This window comes from Oryzias latipes, chromosome 1 (assembly GCF_002234675.1).
Source record: "Oryzias latipes chromosome 1, ASM223467v1".
NCBI lineage: Eukaryota > Metazoa > Chordata > Actinopteri > Beloniformes > Adrianichthyidae > Oryzias > Oryzias latipes.
The window spans coordinates 28,062,607-28,085,958 of NC_019859.2; the positions used below are offsets into that span (position 1 = coordinate 28,062,607).

At 41.3% G+C, this 23,352-nt stretch overlaps 1 protein-coding gene and 1 long non-coding RNA gene across 3 annotated transcripts in view; both read right to left on the reverse strand.

Annotated features, from left to right (window-relative positions):
• LOC110015899 (complement C3) overlaps positions 1-23,352 on the reverse strand; it is a 93,340-nt gene that overhangs the window by 14,373 nt on the left and 55,615 nt on the right. The window contains exons 29-43 of one of the 2 annotated variants that reach the window (XM_023959440.1): positions 15,686-15,836; positions 15,480-15,565; positions 15,172-15,249; positions 14,920-15,075; positions 14,778-14,840; positions 11,360-11,441; positions 11,244-11,292; positions 11,080-11,170; positions 10,914-11,003; positions 10,578-10,680; positions 10,401-10,490; positions 7,701-7,793; positions 7,527-7,610; positions 3,294-3,438; positions 2,899-3,166 (exon numbers count right to left, since the gene is read on the reverse strand). In XM_023959440.1, coding sequence (XP_023815208.1) covers positions 3,025-3,166; positions 3,294-3,438; positions 7,527-7,610; positions 7,701-7,793; positions 10,401-10,490; positions 10,578-10,680; positions 10,914-11,003; positions 11,080-11,170; positions 11,244-11,292; positions 11,360-11,441; positions 14,778-14,840; positions 14,920-15,075; positions 15,172-15,249; positions 15,480-15,565; positions 15,686-15,836 — 1,503 coding nt within the window. In that variant the 3' untranslated portion in view covers positions 2,899-3,024. Of the gene's footprint in view, positions 1-2,898; positions 3,167-3,293; positions 3,439-7,526; positions 7,611-7,700; positions 7,794-10,400; positions 10,491-10,577; positions 10,681-10,913; positions 11,004-11,079; positions 11,171-11,243; positions 11,293-11,359; positions 11,442-14,777; positions 14,841-14,919; positions 15,076-15,171; positions 15,250-15,479; positions 15,566-15,685; positions 15,837-23,352 lie in introns of those variants that run through there. The other variant, XM_023959442.1, reaches the window with a different exon arrangement.
• On the reverse strand, positions 322-2,310 carry LOC110015452. The gene is made up of 2 exons (XR_002874050.1): positions 1,069-2,310; positions 322-1,001 (listed from the first exon to the last, which is right to left on the reverse strand). It is a non-coding gene; the product is annotated as an uncharacterized LOC110015452 (long non-coding RNA).

Sequence of the window (23,352 nt, forward strand, 5' to 3'; positions counted from 1 at the left end):
GAACCGCGCGCCGAAGCCCCGTGTCAAACGGGCCATCCCTATTTACAGCTGTTTATCACTTTTATTTATTATTTATAGCTGTTTACTAGGTCGCTTGCTGGGCGAGCGAGCTAGGGACCTGCAAGTGGCAGTGGAAAATCACTGGGCTTGCCTTTTTTTTTAAATTTATAATTGTTCAAAATTCTGTTACATTTTAATTTTATTTTTAGAAGTACAATATGCTTCTTGGGGAGCTTTTTTGTTGTGTTAAACTTGCGCAAATTTTTTAAACGTTTTTTTTATTTGACAATGTTCAGGATCTTTAATAAACAATGTGCAATATTTCAGATTTTTATGGTTTGTTTATTTTTTAGAATGTAACATTTAGTCACACATCCCTATCGCTTTTGGGTGAACAGACTACAAAATCAAAAAATACTATGGAAAAATCATATGCAGACTTTTAGCAGCTCAACCATCAAAAACAAAAGACATGCACTTAGTTACAGTGGTAATTTTATTTCATCCTAATTTAGAGCCGAGCAATTTCTTTGAGCGTCATGTATAGTTCTGAGGCTGACTCCCAGTTTTCTGGCTTTTGAAAACGATTGTGCTCCATAACAAAGTCGAGGTACTCCTGCGTGTTTGGGTCCCCGCATGAAGGTAGTGACAGACTGGATTCGGGGAAAGCATCCAGCTCATCATGTTGAATAATGAATCCACAGTCCCTGGACCCATGCCTGAATAAAATGGAAGACAACAGTATTTATTTACATTTAAGCAAATAATAACCAACAACACATTACCTGTGAGGTAAATAGTACAGCTCATTGGGCACTCCTGGACATGAAGCTGTTTTCGAAGGACGGATTCGGTGAGTGTTCCATAGCTTCACACACTCATCTAGGTCTTTTTGAACAACATCACCAAAGCTGTATCTCAACAGCCTCTGATGCTCCTGACTCCCGTTAAAGTGGCCAGCATCTCTCAGATCAGCAAATAGCTCCACCCAAAACTGAGCCCTATGAAAAATATATTTTTAATTCTATTACAGTTATTTCATAAAAGTAAAATAAATTACATGTTTACCTTCCTTTTCGATAGACCACCAGGACTCAATTCGCTGGTTACTGGTAGATGAACCAAACATGTGGCTGGACTCTCCGCTGTAGTGGTCATTGTGTTGGTGGCGTAGTGTATACTGAACAGCAACCATGATGCCCCTTTCAGTACCACAATCAGTTCTGAGCCTCATGGGGACTACACTGAGGTTTCGTACACATGATAGGAAATTGTGAGCGATAACTGTTGGGTTATTATTTGTTGCTCTACATTTGAGCCACAGAACTTTACGAGAAAATCCATCTATGCATCCTGAAATGGCCAAACCAAATGGTTTAAGTTTGTCATAGCCATCGGCATGCCACATGTAGTTAGGTCCCAGGGAATGATAGGTTCTCCTGATGAATCGTTTGCGAGCTCTGCTCTGGCATCCTCGAGGATTCAGTACCCGGAGTAACTCCATTACAGTATCTCTCTTCACTTGGAGTTGGTGCTTTTATTTTAGCACCTGCCACATAGTTCGATAACCGAAGAGTTGGCCAGGCCCACGAAGTTCTGCTCTGATTGCATTAATTACAGCTGTTCTTGAGCTAATACTTTCTTCGATACAGCCCAGACTGGTTAAGTTTACTTTTAAGAGTCCTCAAACTCATCCTTACACAATGCAAACTCAATAGTATGTCCAAAATAACGCTGTACGTGTGACCCTCATTGAAATACTTGATACAGTGTTGCAGGACATCTGATCTTCCGGCTTGCTCCGTGCCTTGTAACAGCTCCAGAGACCGTCCACAAGATGCACAAAAGGCTACAAATGCCCCAAAATGGACCCCACAAAAAGGGCAAAACATTGTTTAGCCTCACCTGGCTCGAGTTAGTGACCTGTTCTGGACCCGACTGATTTTGCCGCTAACTAACCGCGTGGAGCTCAACAACGAATCATAGACGTTATCGTTACGTCACTTCCTGTATCAACCTTTATTAGCAGCTCTTGTTGCTGTTGTGTTTTGCACTCCTCGGCCGGGTGGCCGGGAAGTGCAAAACACCGAAAGTGACCCAGAATCCTTGCCGTGCTAAATATTGTAGTAATTTTTATTGTAGTAATACAATAAAAAAAAATGTGTCTCCGCTTTCGTTGTTGTGATTTCAGGATTTGGTGATTTGTTCCGTGTTTTGCTGTTGTGTTTCAGGATTTGGTAATTTGTTCTGTGTTTTGGTAATTTGTTCCGTGTTTTGCTGTTGTGTTTCAGGATTTGGTAATTTGTTCTGTGTTTTGGTAATTTGTTCTGTGTTTTGCTGTTGTGTTTCAGGATTTGGTAATTTGTACTGGGATTTGTTGTCGGTTGTATCTTAAATGTAAACGTGTCTTGCACCTCACGGCCACTGTAGGATAAGAGACCATGTAAACTGACAGCTCTCGTTAATGATTCACCGATCAAAGAAGAAGATTAGCCCAGTTACTTTAGGATTACAAAGCATGTGAGCAAAATATACCAGCTTTTTTGTAAGCTCATAAGAAATCATACTTTTCTATGTTGTAAAAATGTATTCCCTCCAATGTCTTTGGCTCTGCAAATAAACACATCCTCAAAGTTAATATTTTACTCTAGCATATGCTGACACGTCTTTTTCTTTGAAAGTAATCAACAATTTTTTGCTCCGGTATCAACAGTTAAGTAAGAAGTTACTTGAATCATGACAAAATCTCTGGAGTTTTCCATTAATAAACTTAAACAATGGACAGACCAGCAGTCTCTAAGAAACTTTCAGCCATTCATAATGATTTAGGTTTAATTCATTCCTTTGTCTAATGTCTTTTCTTTGGTCCTTGACATTTTTTTTATGTTTGACAACTTATCATTTGTAGGTTTTTATTTGCCAAAATAAAACCAAAATCCCAAATAACATAGCCCAGGTTGGTACATTTTATTCTGCATAAATTGCTTGACAGAAAAAAACAAAAAGGAGAAGATTTTTCTTTCATTATTGCTGACATGCAAACACTCTGAACTGCTCTAGCATCTCATCTAAGCCCAGGCATGTGTCTCTGTGTTCATCCCCTTGACACTCCTCTGCTGTTGGCCAATACTCAATCCAAGTTCTCTCTCCAAGGACGTACTGATATCTGAAAGCAAAGAGGAAGTGGACGAGCGATTAAACCTCAGTAATAAAGGGAAAACCACAGTTGAGTTCAAGTCATGTGAATTGGATTGGGATGCAAGCGGACACTGATTTGCATAAACCAAACTTACGTTTGCTTTTTTTCATCTCTGTGGATGTCTCTGGATGATCCCATGACCAGGTATGTTTTACCTTTCAGCAGATTCAAAGCATCTCTGCAATGGGGATAACTGAGGAATGGCCGCAGTTTTCCCATGGGGCCAACATCTGTACTTCCTGTAATAAAAAAGGGAAATGTGTGTGTGAGGGGATAATTTAAAGACTAAAAACCTTAAAACTTAGATTACAGGCAAAGACCATCACAAATTTAGATGCCAATACTGGAGTTTAACAATCCAATCCATACATATTGTGAGGAGTGTGATAAATGAACAGTTAATGATACTCATTCCATCATTTTAAAAGGGTGGGAACTATGTTTCCGTAGCTAACAGTGAGTCAAACTTTTCACAAGTATAAAGAATTAATTGATAAGAATGAGCAGCTCCAGTCAGTTGCCATGGTTCCCAATCAGAAAAAGAGGAAGTTCCTTCTGCTGCTTAGAATAAATCCCTCTCCCAAGTGGTTGAAGTTTGAGAGCTTTAGCATTTTGTACCCAATTGATGGACAATTGAAATATGAGATTCACTGATAGAATGGTGGAGTGTTTGCAGTATTGCATTTGAACTTTGAATTCAATTAGGGCCAAAGTCTAAGAAGTTTGTTTTTATTTATTTGATTTTAATTGCATAGCTTAAAGGGAGGCTACACCAAATGATTAATACTTTACCCAGATTTAGCACCAGTCCATAGGTTACAGATGCTATAATATGAAGGACTTAATTTTTATAATTTCAGAGGACTAGCAAACTAAAGTCTCTGGACTTGGGCCCTTCTTGAATTAAACTGGGGCGCTGCCATATTGGATAACTAGTGCTGCCATCTATGGAATAAAGCTAAACCCATGCAAGAGAGGCCCAAGTCCAGGAATCTGGCCCCTCTTGCACTTATTACATTTTAAATGTCAAGCATATTCAATACATTACAATGGACTTGGGACTGTTTTGCACATAATCAGATAGCTTTTCCTTTGAAGACCATAAAACATATAGTATCTCTATTTTGAAAATTGTGGACTTGCGCCCCTTTTGAATTCACTGATTCATTTGTAATGTTGTTGAGATTGCTGTCACCAGAGCTACGGCCTGGAGCCAGCCCTGGGGTCTGAGCAAGCAAGCTAAAGCATGGCCATAAGGATTCTTTCTGTGTGTCCATTGACTGTACGTGAGAACTGGAGCAAGTGAATATGACATCTCTGCTAAAAAATGGCAAAAAGAAGTCAATTCAGTCAGTTTTTTCACGATGTTGGAGCCAGACAACTTCAGTAAGCAGTGATTGGTACGAGTTGGTCTGAGTCAACATTTCTATGGCAACCACTCTGACCAATCAGAAGGGAGCTTGTTGAAAGGCCACACTGTAAACTGAGCTCAGGAGATTTTGTCAAAAATGTTGAATGTTCCTTTCGGGAACATATACCTTTCTTGAGGCATCTGATGGGTCAGTTTACAACTTAAAAGTTATAATAAAGAAATAATATAATTTAAAAAATTACAATAAGCAATAACGTGTTAAAAACCAATAGTATCAGGTTGCTATTTTGACAAATATAATGACTGAGTAATAGCTGTTTATTTATCAATACAAGTCTATGGAATTTCAGCTTTTTGGGACCAGCAGGTACTTCCTATTTGGAATGTGAGGAGGAACAATTGACTCTGTCCAGTTCTCTTATACAGTGAAAGTGCATGACCCAGGCGAAGAGAACTTAAAAACTGACTCTGTTTGCCTCTCCCGAATTTTGCCTGGATTATTGACTACCCAGTCTCTCCTCTGACTGTGTTATTCCTGCTATTGACCCCTGCCTGCCTGACCCTGATTTATCTCTGTGGACTTTTAGCTGAGCTAATAAACATAATGCATTTGGATGCAGCCATCTGCAGCGGTTCCTCAGGTTTGCCAATTTTTTACCGGAGTTTAATCCGTGGCTTCAGCACTGTGGCAGCTCTTCTCACGTCCCTACTGAAGGGCGCTCCCAAACGCCTGCTCTGGACTCCGGCAGCCACAGAAGCATTCCTGACGCTTAAACAGTACCTTACCAAGGCGCCCATCCTCCATCACTCGGACCCAGCCATGCAATTTATTTATTTATTTTACTCTGACCCAACACAAGGGTCGGAGCCATGCTCTCTCAACGTCATGGTCAGCCAGCCAAGATGTTTCCGTGTGCGTACTTTTCCTGGAAACTTAACAAAGCTTGACATGGAGCTATGACGTGGGCGACCGTGAACTGCTGGCCATGAAGGAGGCTTTCTCTAAGTGGAGACATTGGCTACAAGGGTCGGCTCAACCCTTCCTGGTTCTCACTGACCTCAAGAACCTGGAGTACATTAAATCCGCCAAGCGGCTGAACCCATTACAGGTATATTGGTCTATGTTTTTCTCCCGCTTCAATTTTCAGATCACATATCGACCAGGGTCCAAGAACGGCAGGCTGATGCACTGTCCCATTTAAACGACACCTCTACAGAAGGACCTGTCGCACCAGAACCCGTCATGCCCTAAATGATTGTTCCTAGTTCCTTTTCAGTGGGACTTAATGATGGAGTTGTATGAAATCAATGCCACAGAGGCCAGCACATGAACACTAACCTCAAACTCTTTCTGGTGGCCAACGCTGCAGGCAGTAGTGGCCCAGTACCTAACCAGATGTGCATCCTGCCAAATGCCTAAGTCTCCTCGACAGCTTCCGGCCAGCCTCCTGCATCCACTGCTCATTCCACAGCGTCACACATCACAGTGGACTTTATCACTGATCTACCCCGTTAGAGAGGTAACACCACCATCCTCTCTGTCATTGATCGCTTTTCTAAATTATGCCAGCTGGTCCCTTTGCCTTAGTTGCCCACACCACTGGAAACAGCAGGAACACTTATCGACCATGTGTTCCGGCACTATGGCCGCACATATGTGGTGATGTGCAAGGGTCTGGGCGTTAACGTGAATCTGACCTGCGGCTACCATACTCATTCCAATGGCCAAGTGGTTCCTCCGCACGTACAGTAGTCCACATCAAGAGGACTGGAGTTGGTTTCTGGTTTTGGCTGAGAAAGCCCAAAACTCAGTCAAGAAGACTTCCACAGGGCTCTCAACCTTTCAGTGTGTGCTGGGGGTTCAACCTCCGCTTTTTCAGGGGTGTCAGGAGAACATACGGAGCTGCCAGCAAAGGATGAGTGCTTCCGCCGCTGTAGGGAGACATGGAAGGCTGTGCATGGGAGGGGTATGGCCCAGAGGAACGGTCCTGGATTGCCGATGAAGGCATCCTTGTCCCCTCCCTAATTAGCGACTTCCACCAAAGCTGCACAGACTGACCAGCACCACGACCTCGTCAACCTTGGCATTAGAGGGCCAATTGCTTTCAGAGACGCTCGCAGGAGCGGGGCTCTGTAACAAGTCAGAAATCTGTCTCCTCCTTTAGTCACCAGCGAGAACCATCTCCAGAGTTCTACCCACACTTCCTGAATTCTTCACACCTACTCTTATTCACTCAATAAAGCGCAGCTTACGTTAGCACTGCACTGAGCTGAGCTCAGTGTGAAGTACTGTTTGTGCTATTGCCTTCCTTACCGAGCGATATATTTGGACCTGATCTTCCGTCTCCTGACCCTGACTGTTTGCCTGCCGCATGCCCCGAATTTTGCCTGGATTATTACCTACCCTGTCTCTCCTCTGATTGTCTTATGCCTGCTATTGACCCCTGTCTATTTGACCCTGATTTAGTTTTGTGGACTTTTAGCTGAGCTAATAAACCTGCTGCATTTGGATCCAGCTGTCTGCCTGTTCATGGGGCAGATATTGGATTTCTCCGCTGGTCAGTTTGTTCATAACAATTACTGTGTTTGAGCAGAAGGATGTTCATCACATGGACTTTTGATGGGAAGACAGTGATACATTTGGTAGTCATGTGATCTGACCTTAAACCATCGCTCTTTTAGAGGGAAGAAGAGCTGTAAACCGACCCAACACTTAGTGGTGAGTTGAATTCATTGGCAAACAAGCAGTCCAACAAACTTGTCAAACAGACTCGGGAGTTTTGTATTGTGAATGTCTGGCTAAGCCAACCCATACAATGGTATTTAACTCTATTAGTGTTAACCCAATAAGCCAACCCCAACCCATATCTAGGAGAACAGTTTATCAGTATAAATTGCACAGAAAGTAGCATTGTTGGTGTCAGAGAGAAAAAACAACTGCAGATTATCACCAACCTTCTTTGATGGAGTCCTGCACCCGCATGGCATAGATGTCTATAGACGGTTTGTGGACAACATCTTCCACCAGAACTTTGTACGCTGTAAGGCGACAAGAGCAGCTGTCAGTCTCAACATGTGCATAGGGAAGATGCGCACTCAAACAGTTCCCAATTGTAGCACAGCTCTTACCATACTCAATTTTGCTGCTCTCTGTGCTCTCACAGATTTTAGATGTTCGCTCATCGTTGCTGATTTCATCGTTCTTCTGCTTGCTGCAGTTCTCTAAAAACAAGTAAACAACAGAGTGAGCAAAATGTCTGAAGCAGAAGCTAATGTCAGTGTAAATTTCACTGGAACTGAAAACAGCTGACTGGTCTGCAATAACGTCTTGTGCAAAAACAAAGAGAATAATTCAATGCTTTTCTGTGCCAGTCCCAAGTCCAGGTAAATACAACGACCAGTGATATACAACCCTCTCCCCCCCCAAAAAAAATCAATGAGTCCAAAAAGCTTGTATTTTTTTTTAATCATTGTTATTACTATTTATTTATTTATTATCAAGAAAATAGGTTTAATGCCTTGGTCAAAGACAAGTTTCCTTTCTTTTGAACAGACAATAAAGTTATCTATCTTTATGCAGGGATTTGTCAGAGGGAGCTTCCGATGTAGAACAAAAGCCAAATCAATCATTCAAATCACTAACCGATCTTTCCTACTATTTCAGTCATGGCCATGTTAAAAAATACAATAATAGTAGCATTTTATATGTACCATAATGTTTTGGTGCTTTTCTTCAATAGCAGGGGCATTTTTTCTACATATATACTCTGAAAACAACAGCGTGCAAATGAAGACTTTTGTTTAATACTAATTGGTTCATGTCAATCTTTTAAATAGTATTTTAGATATAAAGTCATGGATGGCAGAAAACTTCCTACCACTCAACTAAGACAAAACAGAAATTTTAATAATTGATTCTGAAGACACACTCAAAAAAAGGAAATTACCAGCCGATTAAGTTTACGAAAATGTAACTTGTCATTTCAACCAGAAAATTTTATGTTTGTAAATCTTACGTGAATGAATCATGTCGATTGTACATAAAAATAATCCATTTAAAAGTGACTAATTTCAATCATGTTGATCCAACATGATACCATTAATTTGGATACATTAGTAATCGCAAGAATTGTGGGATCCCATTTTCTTTGCCTATCTGGGCAGATTGGGGTCTAAGTGTGAGTTTTTGTCCATGGGTTTTATTGTCTAGCTGTTTTACTCTGTTTTAACTAGTAATTTAAATTGTTATGTTTATTTTTTTCTGCACCATGAGTTAGAGTTTGGTAGAGGATGATGACCAACCCCTTGTGCGGCAAATTGTTAATGTTCTAATACTAAAGCCAGAGTTCGTGGCACTTGAGGCCCCGTCTTGTGATGTGGGACTTTGCTGGGTAATTCATGTCTTTGATGTGAAAATTAAAAGAGCCATTGGATGAAACTTTGGAAAACAGTGTCAATTTCAGATGTATAAATAAAATTAAAGAAAAAATACAAATTTAAGTTAGATCAACATAAATTGTTTTGGGTAGTCATACAAATTTAAGTTTAATACACTTAATTTAATTAGGTGTGACCAATTGAAGTGATTCAATTAAGTTGGATCAACTTTTCTTTTTAGAGTGAGCAACAATACTAATTTAAAGTTGGGTCCAACTGCAGTATTTATATTGAATCAACTTAAATTTATTAGTTTGACCCAACCTAATTCCACACATTTAAAGTGTCGTTATGTCAGGATGTTGTCATCTTAAAAATATTGCCAAAGTCCGCCCGTTCCTCTCTTTTGCCAGCACAGAGGTGCTGATGCGTGCTTTTATTTTTAGTAATTTAGATCACTATAATACCCTGCTCTCTGGTTTACCCAAAAAGTCTCTTTAAACTTATATGTTTTTATATCTTACAGAACTGTGGGGCACAAGTTCTGATGAGAACCAGAGGGCGGGAACACATCAAACTCATTTTAAAATAGCTGGATTAGCTCCCTGTGCATTTCAGATTTTAAGATTCTTTTAATAGTTTATAAATGTTTTAACGGTCTTGGGCCTCCTTATTTAAGTGATCTACTTCTAAAGTATGAGCCCCCGCGGACCCTGAGGTCCTCCAATGTTGGCCTTTTAGTTGTACCTAAGGTGAGGACCAAAACTTATGGCAAAGCTTCGTTCTGCCACAACTGTCCTCGCCTGTGGAACAGCCAGCCAGAGAGCCTCAGGGCCGCAGAGATCGTAGAGTTTTTGGAGAACAGGATCATCACCCACCTTTTAATTTAGCTTTTAGTTGAGCTTATCTGCTTATTCATTTTATTTGTTTTAATCCGTAATATTTTCAGCATTTCTTTTTATTTTATGCATAATCCTATTCTCGATTTTATGTTTTTTAACTATTTTTAAATACATTTTATGTATTCAATTAATCTTATCCTGATTTTAGCGCTTGTGTTTCTTGTGAGGATCTTTTCTACCAATGGCTTGGTTGGTGGTTGTCGCCCTTGCTGAAGTGTCTCGAGTTTAACATTAAAGCAAGAAGCGATTCCCAAATACTGTTTCCCCACAGCAGAACCAAGCCTTAAGTTTCTTTTAAAAATTACTTTTATGAGTATTCATTGTGTGTGGGGTCATGGGTCGTATGTTTTAACGGAGGGGAGTGGGAAGAGTGAAGGGTGTTTTTTGTTGTTGTAATATTGTGCGTGCATTTTGTTTTAAATGTTAACGCGCTTCGAGTTGCGCAAGCCATGAGAAACGCTTTTTTATAATTGAAGTTTGATTTGATTTGATTTGATTCTTGCCTGGAGACATCAGTGGAAGTCCTGGGACACAAATGTAACCAAGTTACCTTCTGCACATGTGCACTCGTCATCTCTGCAGAGCTGCAGCAGCTGTCCTCCCTCCCTCTTTGGATGGTAAAACTTCACACAAGGTGTTTCTGTGAATAGAAGAAGGGTATTCATAAAATTGACTTTTATTTTCACTTATCTTTATCCTGATGAGAACAGAGGCAGCCTGTACTTACGCTCATAATATTCATAGACAGACACTGCTGCTGGCTGAAGAACGCCCACCTCCATGGTCTGCTGGACCCTGAAACTGATCTCCTCTGGTCGGGTGTGAGAAACCTGCAGGTAAATGTAATTCAGAGGTCAGTAATTTGCTGACATTTGAGAATATTCTGATCAGCCAGCAAGACTGTTAGCTGAATGGTTATGTGAGCAGGCGTGTTGCTTCTGAGTTTCCATTTCTTCTGCTTGTGATCTTGTTTAAATAACTCAGTGGTATGATATTTACGTTACACAAAGGTCAGATGATCCAGAACATGCAGACAGTAACAGGAAGCAGCCTAGGGTCAAACCTTGTCCAGGTAGATGATGAGTGAGCCTCGTTCCGACAGAGCTGTATCCATTTCATACCTTCTAATGATGGGGGCTCGCCCTCCAGACAGCTGCAGACACAAGTACAAGTATTCATTGGTTTTAGGGACTCAGTGGATCACATCTTGAACTGATTTACAGTCTTACAGCTTTTAGGTCATCTAAGTTGGGAGTGAAGCCTGTCTGCAAACCGATGTCTAAGATGGACATGGTGGCATCACGATTGCTGTCCTTGTATCTGCAAAGGAGAGCACCATGAAGAAACTGAAGAGAACTGGAGCAGAGCAAAAAAATGGGACTAGTATACTTACAAAACCTCTATCTGAAGCTTGTAGGCATTATAATTCCCAATTTTCTTAGCTGCAGGAAGAAACTTATTATATGATTCAAGAAGTAAAACAGTAAAACTCCAGAAACAGACAGTTACCTGGAAGCAGCTGCACTGACACGTTAAACTTCTGGCAGTCACTTTCCTTTTCTTCAGGCAGAGCATAGTACAAGGACACCATCTGACCAACAGCACAAGCAAGATAAATGTGCATAGTAACCAAAGTAAATCAAAATCATGGAAATTGTTTGAACTTGGTAGGAAGCAAAAGGGAGAACCCCCCAAAATAAATACTTTTGGGTGCAGCACTATGGTTTTAAAATAAAAAGCAGGAAAATACTCTGAAATACTCTTCCCTCCTCCCATTTTAAAACCCTATGTTCAAACAGATTTCCATAAATGAGGTCAACTTATAAAGCTCGTGGCAAATTATTATGCAAATGACATTTTTCTGAATACTCAATGCCAATGACTGCATCATTTTAAAGTCTGTATTAAACCATTAAAGTATGTATTAAATGTTATTGAACATACCTCCTAAAGGTAACAGTATTTTTTTAAATAAAAACCTTAAAATGCACTGGTTCACCGCTTTATTACACACAAACGAGTTCCAATACATTTTATTGCTTTTAAAGAACTGAAAATGGTCATTTGTTGAATTTTTTGAATTAGGACGTCATATTTACTGAAATCAACAGCTATTCAAATCAAAAACATCTTTCTAAGTCCTCTTATTTGGTCACATTTCTTGCATCCATTTAACCTTTGAGTTTTTGCTAGGAATACCCTCACAGAGCTGCTGTTTGGATGTGAAATGCCTCCCACCCTCATAGATCTTTTGGTTGAGGATCTTCCAAAGGTTCACAATAGGGTTGAGGTCAGGGAAGGATAGAGGCCACAGTATTAGTTTATCTCATTTTATGCCGATAGGATTAAGGTAACCCTACATGTTGATGTCCATGGGATTCCAAATACACCAACAGCCTCAAATATGTGCTTGCTGCTTAGTGATGGTATTTTAGTAGGTACTCTCTAAATCTGATGTATTTTTCTGACACAAACTTTCCTCATTCAGTCTCTATCTGCACCAACCCATGTGTGCTCCAAATCAGTCACAAATCTTTTTCAATAATACAAAGGTCACGCTTAAGTTTTTGTGAAATATCCAAGGTTTTCATAATTTGTCCAAAGCATTTAACTATTTCACACTTTTCAGCAGCAGAGATCCTTTTTCTTTCCCATATTGTTTGAAAATGTTGGTCTGCTTAATAATGTGGAATGTTCTTCATTCATAGTTTTTCCTTTAATTGAACTCATCTGGCAAACTAATTATCACAGGTGTCTGTGATTTATGTCAGTGATCCAAAGAGACACAGTATAATCCATGAGTTTAATTGAAAAACAGAACCTTTCATCTTTTTGACACTTACAGACAATTTGCATATTAATAATTTGGATCTAACTATAAAGTTTATACTTTGGACAATAACACTCATCTCCAGACAACTAAACATTCTTTATGATCTTCTTTTCTGCTCTTCTCTCAAATTTAATAGAACAATCAAAGTTGTTTAAAGGACATGAAGGTGTTCTCTGGTCACTGTGTTTGAAATTCTGAGAATTAAGACATTTTATTGGTGAAGTCTTCATGGAAACCAGCAGAGGAGTGGAATTAAGTCACATGACTTAAAGTCGATTCAGAATCGAGTCATGAATTTGACGACTTTGGACTCAATTTGGACTTTAGCAGCAGTAACTCTTGACTTGACTCTATTTTGTGCCTTCTGACTCGATAAGACTTGCTATTTTCTCCAGCAACCAAGATTGAAAAGTATGTTGATAAAGAAAGACCAGGCTGCAGTCTCTCTGTCTGTGTATGTTTTCATCTGTTTGCGCCGTCAACATAACATCCAATCAAAATAGGCTCATGTTGGTTTGATTTGACACATACAACAAATCAAAGTGAAGGATGACCAATTAGACAATCTGTCAATCAAAGCACCAGTACCATTTTGCCATTGCTATGGTCCGGTACAAAAGTCACGAGGTTGTCAACAAAAAACAGTTTGTAGTTTGCAAAACATGTAATTTAAAGATGAGTGACAGAGACTCAACAACGACCAACTGCGTCCAGTTCTTGGAGTTGCTTAAAGACCTGTAAGTTCTGAATGAAATTGATGATTGCTGCAGTTAAAATAATGAGGCTGTAAACTTTCTGTTAACGTTACACTGTGGGGGCGTGCAGGTAGCTAGTGTAATCAGAGGTCACAGGTGATTTAGACATTTCCAGCACCCATAAAAATGACCCAGCTGCTGCAGCTGGAAGGATTCTGGATATTCTCTTAAACTGTCAACCTTAAGGGTTATTAGTACGCATGTGTGGGCATGTATCGGTATGGATAGTAGTCCTTCATCTATCATCATCCTCACCTGCTATCATGACATGTCCACTTGTAAAAATATTTTTTTACCATAAATTTATATGTGTCATTCTAAAATAATTAATGATAAAAATACTGAAAATCTCTGTAATTGGGTATTTCCTGCTCAGTTCCAAAGTGAACAAATCAATCAATATATATAAAACAGTTTGCTTGACGTTTAACGTTTCTGTTTTGAATACTACTTTTCTTTGTCTTTCCTCTGTGAATCTTTTGTCAAAAAAATGCCTTAGATGCATTTTTGACAGTATTTTTCACAGAGAAATTGTTGTATTCAAGACAAGGACAAATCGTATTTACAACAGAAATGTTAAACATAAAACTAAATGTCACATTTACATTTTTTTGTTTTTTTAAATCCAACAGAATCGCTATACATTTTACATTCTTCCTCCATTATGTATCTGCTATGTTTATAAAAACATGCTGATATGAGATATGAAACACAGTCAGTAGAACTTTGTGAAATATATTTAGTTTACACGTTTATAAAGAGTCAGTGCCTTTTCAGCCACAAACGTAACTGCACATCACTGGTCTGTGGTGAGATTAGTTAATATCCAGACTTTACCCTGGTTCCTTTGCCATTTCCATGTTACCACAATTGCAAATGCGGTAAAATTTGTCTTGGTTTTTTTGTTACAGAAAAATCATTTAAATATGAGGATGCATGAGCTCCGAGCCAATTCACTAAAACGTTTGCAAATAGTTGATAAAAAAAAATACAGTTCCTCAAAATGTACATGGCTTGTGTAAATAATTGTACTCTTTTGTTGACAAGACTTGAAACATTCAATGGTAGGACTTGGACTCGATTTGAGACTTATTGGTCTTGATTTGGGACTCGACTTGGGACTTGCTTGCTTTGACTTGGGACTTAATATGTCACTTAAGGACAAAGACTAGAGACTGACTTGTGGCTTACAAAACAACAACTCAATTCCATCTCTGGAAACCTGTCTTGTCTTTACAATTAATAATCGCTCACATCATTGTTATGCAGGTCAACGAGGCTGCAATTCACATTTAAACTACAGATCTAAAACTCTTTCAAAAAAAGATGCATTCCTTACTTTGACAACAGCTTCTCCTGATCCAGTAGCAGTCACTTTTACATCTTTGTTTATGTCTTTGATCTGCAGGGACAGACTCAGTCATAAATAAACAAAAAAAATGAACAAACAGAGCTCAATTGTATCAGAAATAGGATCGCACTCTAGAGGTTCTTGTAGCATAGCTGTTTTCACGGTTGAATTCATATTTTTCAGGCTTTAATCTGCCTGGCAACAAAATATCCACTTTCACATTGTACTCTGCTTCTTGAGCGTTGGCCCAGTACTCTGCTACAGCCTGGTACACAATTATTGTAGCCTAAATGAGAGAGGGGGAAAAAGATTTAGATTTAGGCTAAGAAGGAATTTGATTGTATAAACCTGAAAGTACAAAGAAGTCAAAAATATTTCTAACCTGGGTGGATCCATAATCCCCACTATAAGACTGCTGCTGGCTTAACCATCTCACAACAGGTCTGGCATCTTCAAAAGACTTGAGATGAATACAAAAGGAGTTTATACAAATATAAACCTTGTGTTTCTGAAGTTATGTAACCCCTTATTGTAACAGTAACAAACAAAATTTCATCTTTACTTACTTCCTGATCCAAAGTTTAGTTAAAAAGCTGCATATATGTTTTTTTCTTTTAGTTCTGTTTTTTTCACTAAATATGTGAACCAGCACAAGCAAGATTTTTTTATGTGAATAAGGGATGAGCTCACCTTAGTCTTGACCAAAGCCAGAAGAGCATAAGCTGTGGCCTCAAGGGTAAAGAGGTGCTTTCCAGGAACAGGCCAGTGGGACAACTCTGGCAGACAAGAGCAAAACTGTTACCATGACACATGCCAAAAAGGGACATGTTATAGGTTATAAATCCTAGAATCAGCAGCATTGAGTGATGCTTGTTGGATGATTTCTGTTTTAGTACCTGGAGAAACGAATTTGTAGAGAATCTCGCGGTTTAGTTTTCCCTCATTAGCCAGAGCATATGATGTCATGGCAACAGCGTAAGGATTTGTAAGGCTGGGAAGTCGTTTCTCCAGGTAGGCAACTGCCTTGTCAATGCTGCCTGGCAGGTTCTACACAGGAGGGGGAGAAACAAGTGTTTAGAGAGTAAAGTTTCAATGATTAAAAGCTGGAGTTTAATATAGTGGAGACAAGATTACTGAGGAGTGCCATTTGGAGTACTGTTTCATTACTTGTATAAGTACTAGTACTAGTAACGTCTGTGTAATATCTGCAAACATACCAGGGAGTTTCCAACAAGTCCTTTAGGAAATACCATGAGAAATCTAAATCTCAGAAGGACATTATGGATAGATGATGCCTTTATTAATTACCCAATATTAAAAATGATTTCAGTAAAACCTAAAACAACATTAAAAAAAAAAACAGAAATGCATACATAAAACTCAAGGTTGACTTTGGAATCAGGCTTCTTAATTATTTTTTGCAAGGCCCTGCCTAGGAAAAAGAAAATGCCCCCCCCCCCCCCCCCCCCACACACACACACACACACACTAGCTGCGGAGACAATGTATTAGGTTAGTATTTATAAAAATGGAGAAAACATATATGAACTTGTATCTTTTAACAATAAAAAAGAAAAATTAATCCACTTTCAACAAATATTACATTTATTTTGCCACACAGAAACCCTGTTCTAGTCTAAAACAGAATTAAACCTTAAAATGAAATAATCTGTCATTCCTTATTTTAAACTAGAAACATTTTGAGCAACTGAACCATTTGATGCTGAGAAAAATAATTCAATCAATAAGTAATATTAAACGTAAATTGATTTGAAACAATAACACAACAGTGTCAAAATATTTAACATTTCTAGTCTGAAGAAATAGGTAAAAAAACATTGTTCTGATTTTTTTTCTGAATGATGATAATTTATTTATGATGTCATAAACTGCAGCTGTTTTCCTGCATTACCTGATGTCTTTCTGTCAAATACTGACACCAACCACAGGCAGACAAAGAAAACATTGATGGAGAATAAAGACACATCATCAAAATGTCTACAATAGTTCATAAAGACTGACATTATTAGCATGAGCTGAATCTAAAGGCACCAATGATCCTGATCTGGGCAACTCTGCGTGCGCGTTCCAACTCTCAGCCGGAGCCCACCACCCCTCCCCTTTCATTCTCTCACACGCGTGTGACAGGAGAGAGGAGCGTGCAGCTGCTGGGACGGTAGTTCACAGTTTCAGGCTGTTATAAACTCTGTGATATAAGTGATATAAGAGATAATAAGAAAACAACAGTGGCACAGATTTTTTTTCCAAGCACTGAGCCACTGTCACCTCCGACCCGCTTAAAATTTGCGCACCTGTGCCTAAGACCGCTGCTACTGCGCGCCCCCACTGGCATCGCCCCGCGCCGCTCCACTATTTGAGAAGACCTGCCTTGACCTTTTTACAGCCATTTGATGGGCAGACAATATGAGGAACGAAATGACAACTTCTTCAACAAAACTGCATCAGATTGCTGAAAGCACTGCTGTTTTTGATTATTTAGCTAGTGATGTGATCTTCCATATCAAGACTTTGAAGGCGTTTGTCAAATAGTAAAGGGGGTGTTTCCGGGAAGCCGCTATCAAGCAGCGTTCGATATAAGTGGTTATCCGGTTGTCCGAGACAACCAGATTTCACGGAGGTCAACCAAAATGAACCTTGTGGTTGTCCGTGTGACAACCTGGTCTTTTGTTCAACATTTTGGTATTTTTCGACTATTTTTCAAGTTTCAATGGTTAGTATTTGGCAACCTCTGAATTGAGACGCATGCAGCAAATTATTTCCACTGACAAACGAAGTGCGTGCATGCTAGCGCATCCTTTCTGTTTGTACATCTGTACCTTTCAATAAAGTTTACCGGTTTTCAAATACGTGTTGAACAACACTACCTGGTGCGACCACTAGAGGTCTCCAAAAACACACAAAAATATTTAGTTTAAAGTTTTTGGCAATATTTTGTGTAACCAGATGCTTCAATATTTAGTAAAATGTTTGTTTTTAATATTTAAAGAGTTTTTTAAATGTCCATCATAAGAGGCAGTTGATATTAGATGTAAAGAAGAAATAAAGATGTAAGTACTGACATCTGATTGGTTTCGTTGCTGTTGAATATTGGTATCGAAAGACAACCAAAAATTGGGGAGGACAACCAAGTTTACTTGCCAGGTTGTCCAGAGGATAACCATTTTTTTCCCCTTATTTCTAACACTGCCAAGGCATGCTTCTTTTGCTGGAGGATGAGGATACTGTCAGGTGTCGAGGCCGTCCCCGCACACCTGCCGCTGGTTCCCTCACCTGTTCTACATCTGATTAGTCGGCCTTTATAAGTCCTTCTCTTCCTCCGGCCATCGTCGGTTCGTCTGTTCTCCTCTATGGAAAAGACCACTGATCCCCGCTGGTTGAAGCAAGAGCTAAGCAAAGCCAAGTTGAGCAGCTCAAAGCCACGCCAAGCCACGCCACGCCACGCCAAGCAGCTCAAGACCCAACCAAGCTGAGCCAAGCAGCCCCGAACCAAGCAAGGTCCAGCCAAGCTAAGCTGCACCACACCAAGTCAAGCCAAGCCAAGCCGAACCAAAGCAAACCAAACCAAGCAGCTCAAACATGAGCCAAGCCCACCACTTTTCAGCCTCGCCTTCTGGATCTTCTGCCAGTTTACTCTCTCAAAGACTCACTCCTCTTCTCAATAAATCTGTTTCCTGTCTGCATTTGGGTCCAGCTTATTCAAAACCTGACAGATACAGATGATGTCTGTGGCTTTTCCATGTGACTGATTCATGTGGTGGTTCAGATTTTGTCATGAGTTTTGACAGTAATATAAATCCCTCAGGCTTTATTTATATTTGATGAAAAGTTTGGAGAGAGTTTGGAGATTTAGAAAAAAATATTGTTTTTTAAATAGGCTAGAGATGTCTCCTAAATAATAATCACTCGCCATATCTCAATGTTACAATTGCACAATTATCCACCGTGGTCCCTCATTTGTCAAGGGGGTAATTTTCTAAAATAAATCATGAAAAAATATTTTCGTGCAGGAGTATTAAGGTAAAAATGTGTATAACCCTTGTGCTATCTTACATGACCCCACCCCTACATTGACCTGTTCTCCCTACCATGACAAAGGTGGATAAAGATGGAAAATTGCATGTAATCCATTGAACCAGATCACAAATCATTGGAGAAAAAAGGTTCATCTACTTCAGTTAAAGTGCCTAGGATAGCACAACAGCTAAATGGACGATCTTGTAGATTTGATGTGAGAACTTGTAAAATACAATGTGAAAACTTGTGCACCAAAAATCTGCATCTGTGTGTAAAAAGCTTCTGCTGTGAACTGACTAATTTCCATTTGCATATGTTCATTTGGAGTTACAATGTCAAATCTGTGATTACAACTGCTCAAATGTGCTTTCTTTAGAAATGCATTTGTAGTTCACTCTCTGTGTTAATACAAAAGGATTGAGATACTTGCTGTCACATATGAAAGTTTATCAAAAGAGTTATTGGAGCAGGAAGTCCGAATCTGTGAAGCTCTTTCTAACTTAACCAAGTTCTCAGAGACCTGCACTTTGATTGGTTTACTCCTCCTTCCTCTAACCCCCCTAGTTCCATTGGACACAAATCAGTTTTGACAAAAGTTTCTCGCAAGGAATGTGTCAGAAGTCAGAGCGCAGTTGTAGCGCACTTGTACGGTGGCAGACAGAGCTCACACTACACACAAAAGAAACAACCCAAGGGCATTACTCAAAGCACAATGAACTTACCCGCAACACAATGACATAAACTGCAACAATAGCATAAAATGTAGTACAACGGAAATGAGGGAAGAAGAGAAAATTAGGACTTTCTTTCCTGGCGGCAGAAAAAAACAATTCAGTTTCAAACTATTCGACGCTCCTGAGAGCTAAATGTTTGGATAAGATTAGAGTGTTACTAAATAACGTAATTTCTTACAAATATGAGTTTGTCTAAAAATATACATTTACCCAACTCTCCACATAGTGACATCTGCATCTAATGCTCTTTTCCTTTTTTTTTAATTACGACTTTTAAGTCGTAAATTTACGAGACAAAAACTTGTACATTTACACGTTCTTATCTAATAAATTTATTACTTAAAATCTTGTAAATTTTTGAGAAAAAAGTAATAGATTAACGAGGAAAAAACACTAAAGTTTTCCGTTTATCGGAGCCAAGCTAGAAGATGAAATATGTGGAGCCTTTTGTAAAGCTTTATGCCGGATAGGTTTAAAAAACAAAGAGATTCACAGCCTTTTGACTGCTCAAAATCAGATTATTTTCAGATCCGGCTTTCCAGGGTTCGGTGTCAGTAAAGCAGAGTTTCATATGTAAAAAAAGGGGGCTCAGAAACACGTTTGGGTGTTGAGGACCGCTGCAGCCTTTATTCTCCTTTTCATTCACGTACCCTGAAGTTCATTTGTCACATTGTGTCATCAACCTGAGCTCCAAACACCAATGCGAAACTAAACATTTGGAACGTTATCAATAAACATGGAGCATAGTTAGTCTGCTGCTGTTTCAAACTAGAGAATAGTTTGAAACAAAAGATTTTTTTTCCGCTGGTAGGGAAAAAAAGATCCTCATTTCCTCTTTTTTCGTTGTGCTGTGGTTTAATGCTATTGCTGCGGATTATGTCTTTGTGTTGCGGGTAATTTTGTTGTATTTCGGGTAATGCCGTTGCGCTGTTTCTTTTTTTTTTTTTTTTAACTTGTCCTGTCCAACAGCTGGGCAGACAGATGACAGCTGAGGGTCTCTTGTGTTGGACATATTTTACTTTAACAACAGGGGTTATTAATCTTCAGACAAACCAGAGGAATGTCTGGATAAACCCCCCTTGTAATTGAGGCCAAACTTTATTAATTTCAATCATATTTGAAAATCTTTGGTGTTGGACCGGACGGAAAAGGAAAAGAGGGAAGAAGAGAGAGGGATGTTAGAGAGAGGGGGGGTAGGAGGGTGATAATAGGAGGAAGGGGGGGGGGGGGGTAAAACCATGAAGCAGCATAAAGCAAGAAGTTTACTGGATGTTTATCATTACGGTAAGGTTAAAATGTAGTACAAATCTCAAAGGGCGGGGCCTGTCCACACACACACTCAAATATTATAAACACACCTGCTAGCTACAGAAATGTCAACATGTCAACATGTACACAATGCAGATATTGTTCACACACGCATACTTATGCCTTTAAACCAACTGGTGTGAAATATTTCATTCATTCAATCATGCAAACTATTAGTTCAAAGGTGAGCTAACACCTGTGCTCAGATGAGTGTTTATGTCCTTCTAAAATGGATGGTGGAATGTGAAAAGAAGGAGGGGGAGTGCCCAGCCACCCCCACACCAAGACCCCCGCCTCAGCAGCAGCGGCAGCCAAGGACCAGGACCCACCCCACGGACACCAGGTTTAATGTGAACCTCCCCGTGCGCGGAGAGAGCACCGCCGGGCCCAGCAAACCGGCAATCAGGGGACACGGCCGCTGTTGCCAAGGGCCCAGTACCCCCCACCAGGGATGGGGTAGGGGACAGATGGTCCTGCGTGTGTGTGTGTTTGTAAGGGTGTGTGTGTGCATGTGTTTATGTATGAATGTATATTTTGAGGAGAAAAAAAGTGTGTGTACTAAGGGGGTGCAGTTAAAATTGGCGGGTAGGGCACTGAGTGGACATCTCCAGATTACTCACAGTAATGTCCCCTCACCCTCCCCACCAAGTGGCCCTAAATGTCTAAGGTGTGGTTAAAATTGGCGGGTAGGGTGCTAGGAGGACATCTGCTGCTTACTGGCAGTGATGTCCAAGCACCACCCCTACCAAGGGCCCTACATGTCTAAGGTGCAAATAAAACCGAGAGAGGGGGGCCCACTCCATACGGCAACCATGGGAGGGGGACCACTGCCAAGTAGCCCCCTCCCCAAAGTGCATCGCAGGCTAAATCCCCCACCCCCTCACCCTAATGTGAGATTATATGAGGAAGGGGGTAAGTTGGGGACAGCTGGTAGACTGTCCCCCGGTGGTCAAACAGCTGTCCCCCAGCCCCCCCCCCAGCATGGGGCCCCAGCCCCGGAGCCCCATCCCCCGAGGCGCCGACGCCCCAGGCCCAGCACGACCCACCACACAGAGAGAGAGAGGAGCCAGAAAGCACCGCCCACCCCGGAGCAAGCCCCGGCCCCCACCCCCAGGCGCCGGCCCTGGGTGAGCTCCGGTCAGGCCTCGATGGGACCAAGGCATCCAACCGGCCATGGCAACCGCCTATTGCCACCAGCGGGGACCCCGACCTCTCAAACCCCCAAGGTCCCGTACCCATAGAGCCCCCCCCCCATAAAGGCCCCCCACAAGACAGGGCCGACAAGCCCCCCCCCACACACCCCCAGACCTCGCAGCCGCAGCGGATGACACCCAGAGCGACCGGGGGCCCCAAGAGGGTTGCCCCGCCCCGTCCCAGAGCCAGGGAAGGGTTGATCCCAGCCCTAGGTGTAGATGGGCAACCCATCCAGTGCCGCTGGACCTACTCCCCCATGAGCAGGACCCCCCGCCAACCCCCCCCAGCACGGGCAAAGAGACCACCTCCCCCAAGTCAAGCCGGACAACCACTCAGCACCCCCCCCCCCCCACACACCCCCCACAGCCGAGCCCAGAAGACCCCGCAGCACCCCAGCACACCCCGCCCAGGCACTGGACCCGACCCCCCAACAAGCGGGATCTCCACCGGCCCCCACCGGGCTCCGGAGGCCCCGACCCCCACCCTGCACCACGGCAGAAATGCAAGGAGCAGCGACGACCAGGCCCCCCACCCTCTAAGTCAGGGGTCGGGAACCTTTTTGGCCAAGAGAGCCATAAACGCCACATATTTTGAAATGTAATTTCGAAAGAGCCATACAATAATGTAGTGTCCCTTTCCCACATTGAGGCACGGAGACTTCACCTCTTTCAGGGTTCTTTATTCTGGTTACTGTAGACCGCAACAAACGCCGTACAATTAATTCAGCAACTCCTGAATCTCTCCCGCCGAGACGAGACGAGAGCGCTTCTCCCAACTTTATATTCCCCTGCTCCCGCTCCAGCCCTCCCATTTCCCTTATTCGGCCCATAGTTGAACCCCATTGGTCCAAATTACCTAACAGGCTGAGCGACAGAACTGAGGGCCAATCAGATCGCTGCATGATGCGTTTAATGAACTCCGGAACTTTAAAGAGACTTTAAACCTGATCGTAGGTCTGAATGTTCTGTAGATGTGAGACAGACGGCTCACATGCAGACGGGGAGCCAAACATACACTCACACGCTGCAGTGAGAGACGGGCAGCGGGTTTTACGTTTTTACAATCCCTGCGCGGTTCACCTGCTGCCTGTCCCCACAACCCCTCACCCCCACCATCTGCTCTCTTCTTCACACCTCCCGTCCCCGCAACTGTGCGCTCTTTCTCAGGGACGGGAGCGCGCAGTTTTAGGCACGGCAATTCACAGGTTTCCAGTTGGTACAAACTCTGTGAAATAATAGACAATTCTAAACTGATAGCGCTGGCGCAGTTTTTTTTCTCCAAGCACCGCAACT